The sequence below is a fragment of the Cetorhinus maximus genome, chromosome 16, assembly GCF_964194155.1.
Source record: "Cetorhinus maximus chromosome 16, sCetMax3.hap1.1, whole genome shotgun sequence".
Classification (NCBI taxonomy): Eukaryota; Metazoa; Chordata; class Chondrichthyes; order Lamniformes; family Cetorhinidae; genus Cetorhinus; species Cetorhinus maximus.
The window spans coordinates 69,959,283-69,976,005 of NC_135894.1; the positions used below are offsets into that span (position 1 = coordinate 69,959,283).

Genomic DNA, 16,723 nt, shown 5'->3' on the forward strand with positions numbered 1-16,723 from the left:
CTTTCCTGTTGGTTAGCCAATCCTCTATCCATGCTAATATATCACTGTGATTACCTTTGACCCAGAAGCAGTACAATAAGGAAAAATTGTAATTTATTTAAAAGGTCCATGGAATCTGTAATTTCCTTTAAGAGTTTTTGAAAAGGATTTTAAGAGTTTGCATTAATTGTAAAGGAATCAATTGTAGTTCTCTGGGATAGGAAATATTGGTCCATGTGACCTGATAACCTTGACCTGGAAACAGTGCCAACAGGAAGGAAGTTAAGAAAGAAGCCATGTTGCTAACCAAACACAAAGGAACAGGTAGAAGCAGAGGAGCTGGAGGGTGAAGGTGATCAGTGCACAGATGCAGATAGAGAGAAAGCAGACAGAGACAGAAGGAGGAACACAGAGAATTCGTGTAAGGAGAGGAAGCAAATCACTCAGGAAGAGGTCAGTTGTTTCTGTTTGGCAGAAAAGGAGACAGGAACTCACAAAGTACCTCCAAGAGTTTACTGAAAGGTCTAAAACCTGGAAAGTTGTGTGAATAGTTTGGAATTGCGAAAGAGCTGGGTGTTTTCCCAGAGTGGCTAAACCATGAACCATGGTATATGTAACTAATTGGTTGGTTAAAAAGGAACTTTGGAAAGATACAGCATCAGGACTGTCATGGCCTGAGGGGGGAGAGGATTAAAGAAGAATGCTTTGCTGATAATAATCATACACATGAAACTTGAAGGTAAAAGCTGTTGTCAGATAGGACTCCTGACCCACTCTGTATAAGTAAAGAACGGTATATTGTGGAACTATGTGGCTATAGAGTGCCACATTTGTGTGGGAAGGGGTGCAAATGCTTGTGGTTATGTGAGATGTATCTTTGTTGTATTGACTATTTGAAATTTTTGGTAGTATGCAACTGAATATTGCTGCAAAGAGAGACATGTTGCGAAGCTTTTTGTCTTGCACTCAAGATGACCACAAAGATGCCAAATTTCAAATGGTCACCACAATTTATACCATAGGCTGGCAAGTTGACTTTGGCTAAGGCACTGCCATGGAGAAAGAATCAAACAGCATGTTTCTCCAGATGCCAACAGTCAATTGACTATAGGCTTCTCAAGCTCCCAGTAATACAAAAGAGACGCAAGGTTTAAACATAATCCTTTTGTTTGCAGAGAACAGGTCCCTGCATATGAATGTATGTCATTTCTAACGAGTGTAAATGAGCCATGTTACGAGCTCGGCTGAATATCTTAAATTGATTATTCATGCAGCTGTTAGCACACTCAGGATTGTTCAGAAAGTGCTGCCCAATGGTGGAATCACATCTCACAGTAGACACTTTGCTTTGGTCAGTTAAAAAGGAACTTTGGAAATCTACAGCATCAGGACTCATATCTGAGGGGGAGAGGATTCATAAAGGTGAAACTTAAAGGTAAAAGTTATTGTCAGATAGGACTCCTGACCTACTCTGCGTGAATAAAGAACAGAATATTGTGGAACTGTGCAAGCGCCATCTGGTTGAGTATGGTCTGTACTCGGCCTATTACAAACATCTGAAGGAACATGTTGTTTGATTCGATCAGCCAATTTTTGGGGATGTATGGCCTACGTATCTGCCATTATGCCAGCAGTGAAGTTCATACACAGCGTTGTTCAATTGTGTAGTAGGCAGAGTGTCTTTTTGGACTGACGGCAGCATCCAGTTAGTGGAAAATACCACTCCCATAGCACTGCATAGCAAAAGTGTGAAACAGCTTTCTTAACCTGTTGTTCAAATTTTTGGGACAATTTGAAGTAGACTGGCCACTTTTCAGCTCTGAAAGCGGCAGCCATTGGGCCATTGGCAAGTTTGTGTGATACACTGTGAGCAATGGCCTGATCAGGATTCCCACCACAGGATAGCTTTGATGTGCTCTATTCCTGCATCAGGCTTGCAAGGTGAGCAAATGGCTTGGGTCCTGTTTACAGGTTTGCTGATACAGCCAATTTTATAGTGCATGGAGCCATACGAATCCCAACACATATATTGACCAGTGAAGGTACGTTTGCGATAGACTGTAGTGGATTTCTCAACTAGCATGTCAAGAAAAGGGAGTGAGGTAGACTGAACAACAGGTTAAGCAAGCCATTTCATGCTGCTACTGTGCAGTTGTTATGCAAGTGATATGTAAGCCATACCTCCCAACGATTGGCTGATGAATCAAATAGCATGTTCCTTCAGTTGTTTGTAATCCGCAAAGTACAAACTAGACCATGCTTGCAAAACCCAAAATAAAACATTTACTTTTCAACGTGATTTTGCCTCTGAGCTGCATTTGGTGAACAGTCCTGAGATTGCTGATAGCTACTAATGACCAACGCATCTGCACATTTGCATTGCTCCTGGCTGCCTGATCTGACAGTTTTCCCCGTCTCGCCTCATGCCGCTCTCACAGGTTCAGCAGTCCCCTACATCCACTCTGAAAGGTTCACCGGCACTCCCCCCTCCCCCGCCCTGATTGACAATCAATGGCTACCAGACATGTCGGAGTCATGAGGATGGAATGTCAAATAAAGTTTTCCAGTGAGCTAATCGTAGCTGGTATGTTGATGGGTTACCAATCATTTTCATTGTGTATCAATCACCCTGGCTGCAACCCATTATGTAGACAATAATTGACACTGAAACTTGCTATCATGTGGCAGAAATTAGCTCCTGATACTAAGTCCTTTACTATTCCAAGAACCAGAGGGAAACTAGTCAGTCAGTCTACACAGCACCAGCTGCAGGACATCAGCAGCAGAAAAGGCAGTAGACCAAAACCTTTTTAAACCCAGAGACTATTGCATCTAAAACATTTCCCAGCTTGATCCCTTTTCTAAGCTCACCTGTAAAGAAACTTGATCTCCTAGTAAGAAGAAACTACATGTGACTAACTTTGCGACCTGCTAAACATCCATCTCTTTGAGGGAACCTTACAATACACCCTGATATATGACTACAGATATTGAAAGCACATAAACTACCCTTTTGGAGTGAAAATACCAACTGGCCAGGTCCACAATGGCTGCTTTTCATACAATGAGCCAAACACATGAACTATTAGCTATTATTTTGTTTACAACTTGTAAAAGTGCGCTATTCCCTTGAATTGTGAAAGTGCGCTATTCTCTTGAACTGTATCTTTGTGCATGCATGTGTGTGCGCACATCTGTGTGTGCATGAGGGTTGGAGCATTTAGACTAATGGAGTCAATGCATGAAAAAATAATCCTCTATTTAAACACACAATAGATTTCTGCTGTTACTTAAATTGACCACACATTTCGGGGGCTAAGATGCATGCACACCTTCCTTTTCAAAAAACATGCTGATTGTGGACAGTAAGGGAAAGGGTGTAAGGGTCTCGGTTCTATTTAGACCCTGTCCTCAACATATCCATTAGAATTAGGAAGCTTACACGGGTGGTGTCATTTCATAATACTGCCCTTCCTTTGTTTTAGATCTTTGACTCTTTGGTACGATTTATTTTTCTGGCTTCTGAGCCTTTGTAAGTTTCACAACCCTGTTATAAGGTTTTTCTCTCCACCACTATTCCTGAAACCTATTCCAAGTATTGACTAACCCCCTAAAGAATATTTTCCTAACAGCAGCACTGGATTTTCCCCCCCCGGGTCTATGCCCTTTATCCTATGGCCTTCCTTTACCTTGAAGTAATGCTGCAGGCTTAAACCTATCTTATTTAATATTTTTTAGGCTTCACCTAAATTTATTTGTTTCATGACGAAAGAGTTTCTCTAATCTACCTGTATTCCTTAATCTTTTTGGTGCTAAGATCAACCTTCTAGTTCTTCTTTGAAGTTCTTCCTGGGCTCAAATGTTTCCTTTTTGTCTTGCGTACCAATATTCTACAAATTGTAGCAAGTATGCCTTGAGTATCATAAAGAAGCAATGTGCTAGGAAATCAATAAATTGATAAATTTTTATGTTGAGCACTCGTTACTTAGACATTTTTTTTTGATGTTCGGTCATCCTGCAGCTTCGCATTTCCACCGAGTGACAGACCTTTTATACTCTCCAGAAGCTGCAGCTCACCATACCTATGCCTGAGGCGTCACAACTGCACTCTGAGGGACATTTACTTGATCCTCACTTTATGTGAACAAAGCCATGGGGGATAAAAAAAATACCATATAGAATTCATGTGCTTGGGGCCAATTGCTTGCCAGGACTCCAGTGAATGGCCACAAACTCTGTGGGGACCCAACTGCTGGGTCCCACTATTGGCGATCTTCCTCTGCCTCAGAGAGAGAGAATGTCAGATTGGAGACCAGTAAGCCCAGTGAAATGAGGCATATCAGCCTCCAACACGGTACAAGTGGATCCCCACAGAGGGGGTTGTTGTGGAGAACAGTCCGGGCCAAGAGTAGCCTAGCTTTAAATTGGTGGCCATTATATGCCCTATAATTATAATTTCTTGTTTGTGTTTTCTAACTGTTTTAATGAACCTATAATTTGTATTTTGAAGTTGACACAGTAATATAACAATGGTTTGCTATGCTTTTGCTATACATTCAAATCACTTAAGACTGTAGTTCTTCAAGAAGAAGGCCCACCACCATCTTCCGAGGGTGACAAGGGAGAGGCAACAAAAGTCACTCTTGCCAGTGACACCTACATCTTGAGAGTAATTATTGTTTAAAAATCTTATGGCAGTCAAGTCCGTTAACCTGAACCCAAGTTTAAATGTAGACCAGGCAATTGATATGAAGGTTTAATACCTCAATATTGTAATTCTTATCTGGGACTCTAAGTGATTTTTATTTGATAGTCTGAAGACACAAGAATGGATTGGAATAATGTAGGTAAACTGCTGTTAAGGAACATCATAGGGGCACGATGCCTTGCACTTGTTTTACACTGAGTAAAGAATGCAGCGATTGAGGTGGTGCAGATTTTCTGATAGATGTGATAATACTGTCTCCAGACAGCCATCTACAGAAGGCAACAGAAAATCGCTGCAGTACCTTGCCAAGCTTAACCATGGACCAACGCAGAAGTCCATGGTCGCCAACACCCTTTCATGGCATGGTACCTGAATAGACAGAGAGAGAGAATCTGACCAGAAGTTATGGTCGATAAGTGAGTTTCCTCATTTATATTTTTGTCCTTTTCCATTTTAGGAGAGATCAGGAGATACAATTCAAACCATGGAAGAAAAGCCTATGTCAGTTGCTGCATTAGCTTCAAAATTCAGACAAGAGCCAAGCAACACCTTGGAAAAGAATGAGGTAAGTGTTCAGATCGTTTTATAAGAAGAATATTTGCTGTGGCTTTATTTGATAGAACTATGTACAGCAGGCATTATAATACAGGTACAGTGCCTCAAAACTGGTAAGGCGGCAAGTTATTTTATTCCTTTTAATAAGAATTAAAATGCATGCATGGCAGCTTATAAAAATGTCTGGTTTTCAGACATATCTGGTTTTCAGCTAGCCAGATCTGAGTCACTGTACCTGTAATAACACGAAGCATAGAAATGTTTAATCGTATGAAACTCCTTGTCCTATTTTCACAAATGAATTAACAGCACCCAAATTTCTCTCAGACATTATGTATTCACACTTCTGTTGACATTATTCTGAGGTCATAGAATGTTAAATTTTACATTACTTAAGAAATCTGTATCTTTTAAAAATATGACAAATAATTAACTACTTCTAAATGACATCCAGACCTGTCACTTATAGACAGTTTCATTATTCTGCATCTGGGATATTTTCTTGCTGCTCCTCCCTTTTTTATAAAATGCTCTCCATCTTGGATTTTCCCTTCTTGCTCTTCCCTTTCATGATTGCATTCCCAGATTCTCCATATATGTCAGTGTTCTATATTTAGTTCTGTCTCTCACTGCCTATTGTTACATCTGCCTCTCTCTTTATGGTTTCTCCGCTTCATGTCCTCCTGCTTTAAATCAATCTCTTCATCTATCTTGATTATCTTTCATCTAATAGTTTTATTATTTGGAGAAGGCTAACAAGGCAAGGACATACACAATAAATGGTAGGATACTGAGAAGTGTAGAGGAAGAGAGGGACCTTCAAGTGCATGTCTACAAATCCCTGAAGGTGACTGGATGGATAGGTAAGCTGTTCAAGAAGATATACAATACTTGCCTTTATTAACTGAAGCATAGTATACAAGAGCTGGCAGGTTGTGCTGGAACTATATAAAACACTAGTTAGGCCACAGCAGGAGCACTGCGTGCAGTTCTGGTCACCGCACTATAGGAAAGATGTGATTGCACTAAAGAGGGCACTGATTAGATTTACAAGGATGTTGCCTGAAATGGAGAACTTTAGTCATGGTGAAAGATTGGATTGGCTAAGGTGTTTTCTTTAGAACAAAGGAGGCTCAGGGGAGACCTAATTGAAAAGTATAAAATTATGAGGAGATTAGATAAAGTGGATCGGAAGGCCCTATTTCCCTCTGGTTGAGGGGTCCGTAATGAGAGGGGATAAATTTAGCAGAAGAGGTAGGTGGTTTAGGAAGTATTTGAGGGGAATAATTAGAACTCACTGTCTAAAAGGATAGTAGACACAGAAACCCTCAACATTTAAAAAGTACTTGGAAATGCCGTAACCAACAAAGCTATACGCCAAGGGCCGGGAAGTGGGTTTGGGCTGAATGGTTATTTATCAGCCGGCAGAGATGGGATAGACTGAATGACCTCTATCCATGCTGTAGATTTCTAAGATTCCATTGATTTCATACATGGTTTATGCAAACTTTTTTTTAAGAAAACGAAATATAATGCATGCTCCATTTTACTGGGAAGGATTTTTTTTCTGTAATCTTTACAAATATTAGCCAATAGTTACTGTTCCTTTTTGTCCCCACTGTGAAACCAAGGTGAAAGACCAAGCTCATAGGCCAGGATATCCCAAGGTCAGTTCTGGACCTAATATTTGGAAATGAGCCTGGGTAGGTGGAAGGCGTATCAATAGAGGAGCATTTTGGGGATAGTGACCATAATTCAGTTAGATTTAAGATAGTTATAGAAAAGGATAAGGTTGGGCTGGGAATAAAAATTCTAAACTGAGGAAAAGCTAATTTTACTAAGATGAGATATGATTTGGCCCAAGTGGACTGGGAGCAGTTACTTGCTGATAAAATTGTGTCAGAGCGGTGGGAGGCCTTTGAGGAGGAAATAGTGAGAGTACAGGGCAAATATGTTCCCGTAAAGACAAAGTAGGAAACCAAGTCCGGAGAACCCTGGATATCAAGGGTCATAAAGGTTAGGATTAAGGAAAAAAAGAGAAGCTTATGGCAGATACTGAGAGCTCAACACGGCAGAGTCCCTAGAGGAGTATAAAAAGTGCAGGGGAGAATTTAAAAAGGAAATTAGGAAAACCAAGAGAGTGCATGAGGAAGTATTAGTGGGTAGAATTAAGGAAAACCCAATGGGGTTTTAAAAAAATATATAAAGAGCAAGAGAATAACAAGGGAAAGAGTAGGGCCAATTAAGGACCATAGGGGTAATTTGCGTGTGGGCTCAGAAGACGCGGGACAGTCCTCAATGAATACTTTGTGTCGGTCTTCACAATGGAAAAGGACGACGCAGGTATAGACGCCAGGATGGAGGACTGTGAAATATTAGAGGAAATTAACATAGAGAGAGAGGAGGTACTAGTGGGTTTAGCATCCTTAAAAGTGGATAAACCCGCAGGCCTGGATGAGATGTATCCCAGGCTGTTGAGAGAGGTAAGGGAAGAGATATTAGGGCCCCTGGCAGTAATTTTCAAATCCTCTCTCGCCACAGGTGCAGTGCCAGAGGACTGGAGGTCTGCTAACATTGTCCCACTATTAAAAAAGGGAGGAAGGGATAGACGAGGAAATTACAGGCCAGTCAGTCTAATCTCAGTGGTGGGGAAGTTACTAGAAAAAATTCTGAGAGTATATCTGCACTTGGAGAGACACGGATTAATCAGGGATAGTCAGCGTGGATTTGCTAAGGGAAGGTCATGTTTGACAAATTTGATCAAATTCTTTGAGGAGGTAACCAGGAGTGTTGATGAGGGTAATGCATTTCTTGTGGTCTACATGGACTTTAGCAAGGTTTTTGATAAGGTCCCTCATGGCAGACTGGTCAAGAAAGTAAGTGCCCATGGGATCCAAGGCAAAGTGGCACATTGGATCCAAAATTGGCTGAGAGGCAGGAAGCAGAGGCTAATGGTAAAGGGATGATTCTGTGACTAGAAGTCTCTTTCCAGTGGAGTTCTGCAGGGCTCAGTGCCGGAGCCCCTTACTGTTTGTGGTGTGCATAAATGGTTTAGACTTAATTATGGGGGGTATGATCAAGGAGTTTGCGAATGACACGAAAATTGGTAGGGTGGTAAATAGTGAAGAGGATAGGCGTAAACTGCAGAAGGATATCAATGGGCTGGTCAGGTGGACAGAGCAGTGGTGAATGGAATTCAATCCTGAAAAGTGTGAGGTAATACACTTGGGGAGGGTTAACAAGGCAAGGGATTACACTATGAATGGTAGGAGTGAAGTACTGAAAAGCACTGAAGATCAGAGGGACCTTGGTGTGCATATCCACAGATTCCTGAAGGTAGCAGGGCAGGTAGGTAAAGTGGTTAAGAAGGCATGTGGGATACTTACCTTTATTAGCCGAGGCAGAGAATACAAGAACAGGGAGGTTATGCTAGAACTGTATAGAACGCTGGTTAGGTTACAACTGGAGTACTGCATGCAGTTCTGGTCACCACATTATATGAAGGATGTGATTGCACTGAAAAGGGTGCAGAGGAGATTTATCAGGATGCTGCCGGGGCTGGAGGGTCTGAGCTATGAGGAAAGATTGGATAGGCTGGGGTTGTTTTCCTTGGAGCAGCGAAGGTTGAGAGGGGACCTGATAGAGATGTATAAAATTATGAGGGGCATTGATAGGGTGGATAGGAAGCCATTAGTAGAGGTGTCAATAACCAGGGGGCATAGATTTAAGATAAGAGGTAGAGGGGTGTTGAGGAGAATTTTTTTCACCCAGAGGGTGGTGGGAGTCTGGAACTCACTGCCTGAAAGGATGATTGAGTCAGAAACTCTTGTAACATTTAAAAAGTATTTAGATATTCACTTGCTTTGCCATAGCCTCCAGGGCTATGGGCCAAGTGCTGGAAAATGGGATTAACGTAGTCAGATCTTTGTTGACTGGCGTGGATACAATGGGCTTTCTTCTGCACTGTCAACGTCTATGAGTCAATGAACAGAGTGAAAATGAGGTTGAGATAATTTAGGAAGCAATCGTCAGGACAGACCCACCAGAGGTGGCAGCACCATGGTATACAGTCAGGAGGGAGTGGCCCTGGGAGTCCTCAATGTTGAATCCAGACCCCATGAAGTCTCATGACATCAGGTCAAAATGGGCAAGGAAACCTCCTGCAGATTACCACGTACCCTCAGCTGATGAATCAGTGCTCCTCCATGTTGAACACCACTTGCAAGGGCACAGAATGTACTCTGGGTGGTGGACTTCAATGTCCATCACCAAGAGTGGCTTGGTAGCACCACTACTGACTGAGCTGGCTGGGTCCTCAAGGACATAGCTGCTAGGCTGTGTCTGCAGCAGGAGGTGAGGGGAAAAACATAAGTCGCAGATGCATCTGTCCATGACAGTATTGGTAGGAGTGACCACCGCACAGTCCTTGTGGCGATGAAATTCCGTCTTCACATTGAGGACACCCTCCATCGTGTTGTGTGGCACTACCACCATGCTAAATGGGATAGATTTTGAACAGACTAGCAACTGGACATCCATGAGGCGTTGTGGGCCATCAGCAGCAGCAGAACTGTATACAACCACAATCTGTAACCTCATGGCCTGGCATATCCCACACTCTACCATTACCACCAAGCCAGGGGATCAACCCTGGCTCAATGAAGAGTGCAGGAGGGCATGCCAGGAGCAGCACCAGGCATGACTAAAAATGAGGTGTCAACCTGGTGAAGCTACAACACAGGACTACTTGCATGCCAGAGAACAGAAACAGCTTGCGATGGACAGAGGTAAGTGATCCTACAACTAACAGGTCAGATCTAAGCTCTGCAATCCTGTCACATCCAGTCGGGAATGGTTGTGGACAATTAAATACTAACCGGAGGAGGAGGAAGCTCCCCCATCCGCAATGATGGGGGAGCCCAGCACATCAGTGCAAAAGGCAAGGCTGAAACTTGAGCATTTCCAAACATCTTCAGCCAGAAGTGCTGAGTGGATAATCTATCTCGGCCTCCTCCTGAGGTCCCCAGCATTGCAGATGCCAGATTCCAGCTAATTTGATTCACTCCACGTGATATCATGAAACAGCTGAAGGCAGCCTGTGGGCCCTGTGTGACAAGTTTCTGCCAATTGTACTGAAGACTTGTGCTCCAGAACGTGCCACGCCCCTAGCCAAGCTGTTCTAGTACATCTACAGCACTGGCATCTACCCGACATCGTGGAAAATTGCCCAGATGTGTCCTATCGCAAAAAGCAGGACAAACACAACCCGGCCAATTACTGTCCTATCAGTCTACTCTTTGATCATTAGTAAAATGATGGAAGGTGTCATGGTCACCTCGACTTGAACTCGAGGCGAGGTGAGAGTGACTGCCCTTGACATCAAGGCACCATTTGACCAAATGCGGCATCAAGGAGCCCGAGCAAAACTGGAGTCAATGGGAATCCAGCATGGGGTGGAGCGGTGGTGGGAACTCTCCGCTGGTTAGAGCCATACCTAACACAAAAGAAGATGATTGTGATTGTTGGAGGATAATCGTCTCAGTCCAGGACATCACTGCAGGAGTTCCTCAGGGTAGTGTCCTAGGCTCAACCATCCTCAGCTGCTTCATCAAAAATCTTCTCTCCATCCTAAGCTCAGAAGTGGGATGCTCGCTGACGATTGCACAATGTTCAGCACCATTCGCAATTCCTCAGAAACTGAAGCAGTCCATGTCCAAATGCAGCAAGACCTGGAAAATATCCAGGCTTGGGCTGCAACTTCGCAGTAAGCCAAACACCCAAATTTGTCATTAGCTGGAAAGCCTGTCGAAAGTGCAGTCCCCTCGCAGTCGTTCACGATGCCGCAGTTCGGGCGCATCGATCCATTCGACCCCATTGCAGATGACTGGTCTCAATATGTCAAACGCCTATCATTCTTTTTTACCACTAATGACATCGCGAGGGAGGAGAAGAGGGCAATGCTTTTGTCCTCATGCGAGAGCAAAACATACGGGCTGATCCGCAGACCTACATCATCTAGCGCCCCGGAGTCGAAGACTTCCGACAAGTGAATAAAAATTGTACAGAGCCACTTGAGACCAAAGCCCTCAGTTACTGTGCAGCGCTTCAAGTTCAATTCAAGGAACAGGCTTCCAGAAGAGACAATAGCTGACTATGTGGCATTAACTGAGCATTGCGAATTCGGAACGTCCATTAGTGATATGCTGAGAGACTGACTGATATGTGGGATTGGAGATGATACTACCTAAAGGCGTTTGCTAGCCAAACCTAGTCTAGACTTCAATAAGGCATTAGAATTAGCTACTGCGATGGAGAGTGCTGTTAGAAATTTCGAAGTTATAAAAGAGACACAAAATGGCGCCGTCCATCTGGTCGAGCTGGACAATCCGGCGACAAAAGGCACGAAAACTTCGGACTCCACAGAAAGGCAGGAAACGGTCTCTAGCTCCAGGCCATTGAAAAACAACGATACTGCAGTGTAAACCCACAAAATGAATGAGAGAAATACATGCAGGCCTCCAGTGAGAAAACGACAACTCAAACAAGTCGAGTGCTTTTTCTGCCACCGCTATGGCCACATAAGGCGGCACTGCAGAGAAAGGCTAAAACAATAGTATAAAGGCAGTTGGAAAAATCGTGAAATATGCCTCATGGAAGAGCCAGAAGAAATAGAATCAGACATCCATTCATTATATAACCTCAAAGTGGGTGGAGCTGAGCCAATCCAAGCAGTCGTTACAGTTAACGTACAGCCCATTAAGAGGGAAGTTGATACGGGAGCGTCGATGTCCATCATTGGAGAGCGTACATTTAGATAGCTGAGTAAAGGAACCCAGCCTTTGAAGTTAGAAGCTTCAGACACAAAGCTAAGGACATACACGAACAAGCAAATAAGACTGAAAGGGTTATGTCAAGTCTCAGCAACGTGTGGAGATCAATCTGGGAGGTTGCCCTTGTTAGTGACAGCTGGAGAGGGCCCCAGCTTAATAGGCCACAACTGGCTCAAAAAGATTAAATTGAAATGGCTCAAAATTTTTCAACTTACAACCAAAGGCTTACAGGAATTGTTGCAAAAGTATGCTTCCGTTTTTAATGATGAGTTAGCAAGGATTCAAGGGCTACAGGCCAAGACCCATGTAGACCCAAACGCAACCCCCAGATTTATAAGAGCCAGACCAGTCCCTTATGCTCCACGGGACAAAGTTGAAACCGAACTGGACAGACTAGAAAAATTGGGCATCCTACAACCAGTGCAATTTTCTGAATGGTCAGCACCCATCGTATCTGTACTGAAGCCGGACCAAAGCGTGCGTCTACGCAGTGACTATAAGCTAACTGTCAATAAGGTGGCCAAACTTTATAGACACTTGATATCCAAGATTGAGGAATTGTATTTGAAGTTGGAAGGGGACACCACATATTCGAAATTAGACATGAGCCATGCCTACCAGCAGATAGAGTTGGAAAAGGACTCTAGGGAATTCTTCACCATTAATACGCACTGAGGATTGTACTGATACACGTGTGTACACTTTGGGGTCTCCTCGGCGTGTGCTATTTTCCAAAGAGCGATGGAAAACTTGCTCCAAGGATTGCCCCATGTTATCATTTACTTGGATGACGTATTGGTCACGAGACTGACTGACGATGAACACTTAACAAATCTAGAAAAGGTGCTCAAACCCTTCACACAAGCAGGGATACGTTTAAAACGAGAGAAATGTCTTTTCCAAGCTAAGGAGGTAGTTTACTTGGGCCACAAGGTTGATGCGCAGGGCTTGTATCCTGCGGGGAGTATAAAAAGTCTAGGCCATTCACGAGGCACCTGCCCTAGGAAATACCATAGAGCCTAAGGCCTTCTTAGGCATGGTAAACTGCTACGGCCGATTCCTCCCAAACCTCTCAACTGTGCTGGCCCCATTGTACTGCCTGCTTAAGAAGAAGCAGAAGTGGAGTTGGCAAGCCCCCCCCAGGATGCCTTCCTGAAAGTGCAACGATTGTTAAGATCGTCGGCCTTGTTGGTCCACTTTGACCCCAAGAAGGAACTAATTTTAACATGTGATGTGTCCCCTTATGAAATAGGCGCTGTCCTTTCACATCGGATGGTAGTTGGCTCTGAATGACCCCTTTGGTTATACATCTCGCACACTCAGTGTCGCAGAGCGACGATATTCCCAGATTGAAAAGGAGGGATTATCTATTGTGTTCGGCATTTGGAAGTTTCATCAATATCTCCACAGTTGCCATTTCCATATTATAACCGACCACAAGCCCCTACTGGGATTATTTGGAGAAGACAAAGCGATACCACCTATCTCATCGGCTCACATCCAGAGATGGGCACTAATATTAGCCGCCTACGAATACACTTTTGTTCACCGTTTGGGAACTCAAATCGCACATGCGACGTACCTAAGCCACTTTCCCCTCTCAGCTAATAACGGGGAGGCTCCAATTCCCCAGTAACTGGTCTTAGTGTTAAATTTTCTGGATTCCTCCCCTGTTTAGACCAGACAAATCCATGAGTGGACAAGCCAGGACCCACTATTGTCTAATGTCTGGGAGCAGGTCTCGAATGGTTGGTCAGGTGGATCTAAATCCAAGGAGATGAATCCCTATTCTAATCGCAAATATGAACTCTCCTGCCAGGATGGCATATTACTCTGGGGAGCAAATGTTATTGTGCCCCCGAGGGGGGTAAAGGCCGTTATTAGCCGAGTTCCATGGCGCTCACCCGGGCATGACCAGAATGAAGATGCTCGCACACAGCTATTTGTAGTGGCCAGGCATGAACTTGAATATAGAAACCCTGGTCAAAAGCTGTCCTCAATGCCAGCAGATGCAAAAGCTCCCTCCCTTTAGCTCCATTGCACCCATGGGAATGACCGGGGCGGCCATGGGTGTGCCTCCACGTCAATTACATGAAACCGTTCCTGGGCACAATGCTCCTTTTGCTGATAGACGTGGGAGTCAATGAAGTCCGGTCGCCCACGTTGGCTGCCACCATAGATCATTTGTGGCAGAGTTTTGCAGTACATGGGTTGTCGGAGGTCCTCGTGTCCGACAATGGAATTGCTTTTACCAGTGGGGAGTTCCAAAGGTTCACGACCCTTAATGGCATTAACCATATCAAAATCTTACCCTACCACCCTGCATCGAGCAGCGTGGCTGAGCGGCAGTCCAAACCATTAAATCTGGGATGAGAAAGATGGAAGGGGATTCCATTGACATGCGATTGTCCCGTTTCTTGTTTGCACACCGGACTACGCCACACACGATGACCGACATTGCTCCTGCAGTACTACTAATGAGGAAACATCTCCGCACCTGCCTGACCCTTATCTGACTGAATTTAGAGTGGATAGTGGAGAAAAGCCAAGAGGCGCAGAAGACCAGGCACAACGGTCATGGTCACAAAAGAACTTTCACGGTAGGAGATGCAGTCCTCGTGAAGGACTTTGGAGATGGGCCCAATTGGCTGTTAGGCGAGGTGAGTGCAGTAACTGGACCCCTCCTCCTATAGCGTATTGGTAAACGGCCAAATAATTAGATGACATGTGGATCCTCTATGCAAAAGAACGCCAGTCCCACAAGAAGAAATGCAGTCTTCATGTACGCTTAAGTTTGTGCCACATGTAGAGGACAAGTCTCATGATTGGGAAGCACCGGTAGGGCCTGTGGGACCCGAGGTGGTCAGGGAGACAAACCTTCCAATTTCCACTGAGGAACCTAGTGGACAACAGACTCCTGAAAAGGAAGTCTCGGAAAAACCAGCCGAGGTTGTTGAATTGAGTCACTCAACATGTCCAAGAAAGCCTCCTGAAGACTTGACCTGTAAATAATTATTGTGTAAATAGTTCATGTGTTTTAAGTTTGTTAGCTGTACTTTTAAGTAAAGGGGGAGGGATGTGGTAAAGTGAGGTACCCTGTCCCTTTAAGAGAATGTAAGTGTACTGATCATGTAACAGCACTGACGAATCACTGTACAGCGTGGGCAACTGGGAACTGTAAGTCGAGTTCTAGAGGTTTCTGAGTGAGCACGTATGATCTGGAGCTCTGCCCTGTGTCTCAATAAACCATCACTGTTTATTCTTACATCAGTCTCTACCCGCTATTGATTGCAAGCAGCAGTTGATGAGAACATAGGAAGGCATGCAGTTAGAGTTCAGTTGGCCAACAAATTCATTTACCCAAGACATGAAATCAAGTGTCTTGGGAGTGGCTTTATTAATAGAGGAGCGAGGTCACAGGAGAAAGTGAGACCAATGTTGAAAGATAGACATGGGTAAAGCCATTAAATGTAAGGGAGTGTTGTCTTTGATTAGCCTTGTGAATCATGAAGGAAGAGACTTCTGGGGAGATGGTGGCATAATGGTTTTGTCATTGGACAATCTAGGGACCCAGGGTAATGCTCTGGGGACCCAGGTTTGAATCCCACCATGGCAGATCGTGAAATTTGAATTTAAAAAAATAAAAAATCTGGAATTAAAAGTCTGGTGATAACCACAAAACCATTGCCAATTGTCATAAAGACCCATCTGGTTCACTAATGTCCTTCAGGTCAGGAAATATGCCACCCTCACCTGGTCTGGTCTACATGTGATTCCAGACCCACAGCATTGTGGTTGACTCTTAAAAATGCCCTCTGAACAAGGGCAATTAGGGATGGGCAATAAATACTGGCCTAGCCAGTGACGCCGACATCCCATGAACAAATTTTTTAAAAAAATTGAAACAGATTTTACCACTTCATTAAACAGCATGAAGATCAAAATGTAACTTGACTTATTACCATTAGGGCTAGAGAACACTTTGCACTTTCTAAAGTCAAACTTATGCTGTCTAAACCTTTGCAAAGGAAACACATTCAGTTAATTTCCTGTTTCCAAATGCTCAAGACTTTGACTCTTTCATTAGTCTTACTCAGTTATAGCATTTTCTCTTGAGTTAGCAGGTTGTAGCTTCAAACCCTGCTTAAGGACTTGAACACTTACCTAGGATGACACTCGAGTGCAGAACTGAGGAAGTGCTGAATTGTTAGAAGTGCCATCCTTTAGATGAGATGTTAAACTAAGGCCCTGTCTCCTTGTTCAGATGGATGTTAAATATCCCATGGCACTATCTGACAAGAGCAGGAATTTCCTATATTGTCTCAGTTAACAATTCCCCCTCAAACAACATCGCTAAAAATAGGAAAATGGTTCATTTATCTTATTGCTCTTGGTGGGATCTTGCCATGAAGAAAATGATTGCCCTATTTGCTTACACGACGTTGCCCAAAGAACATTAACAGTTCATCAGTGATGTAACATAGACCAGATCCTTTACATTAATGAACCAGTTGGATTTTTCCAAAAATCTGGCTGCTTTTTAATGGTCATTTTCTGGGGGTATCCCACAAATTACCAAATTATTCTAGCCAATTTGTGACTTGCGAAAGGAGCGTTTGGTCTTTTAAAGGTTGCGTTGCTGGGTATCATA

General features: G+C 43.7%; 1 protein-coding gene across 2 annotated transcripts in view; it reads left to right on the forward strand.

Annotated features, from left to right (window-relative positions):
• Positions 1-16,723, forward strand: part of LOC144691675 (capZ-interacting protein) — a 61,477-nt gene that overhangs the window by 36,669 nt on the left and 8,085 nt on the right. Inside the window, exons 1-2 of one of the 2 annotated variants that reach the window (XM_078560005.1) lie at positions 595-718; positions 5,145-5,252. In XM_078560005.1, coding sequence (XP_078416131.1) covers positions 5,172-5,252 — 81 coding nt within the window. In that variant the 5' untranslated portion in view covers positions 595-718; positions 5,145-5,171. Of the gene's footprint in view, positions 1-594; positions 719-5,144; positions 5,253-16,723 lie in introns of those variants that run through there. The other variant, XM_078560003.1, reaches the window with a different exon arrangement.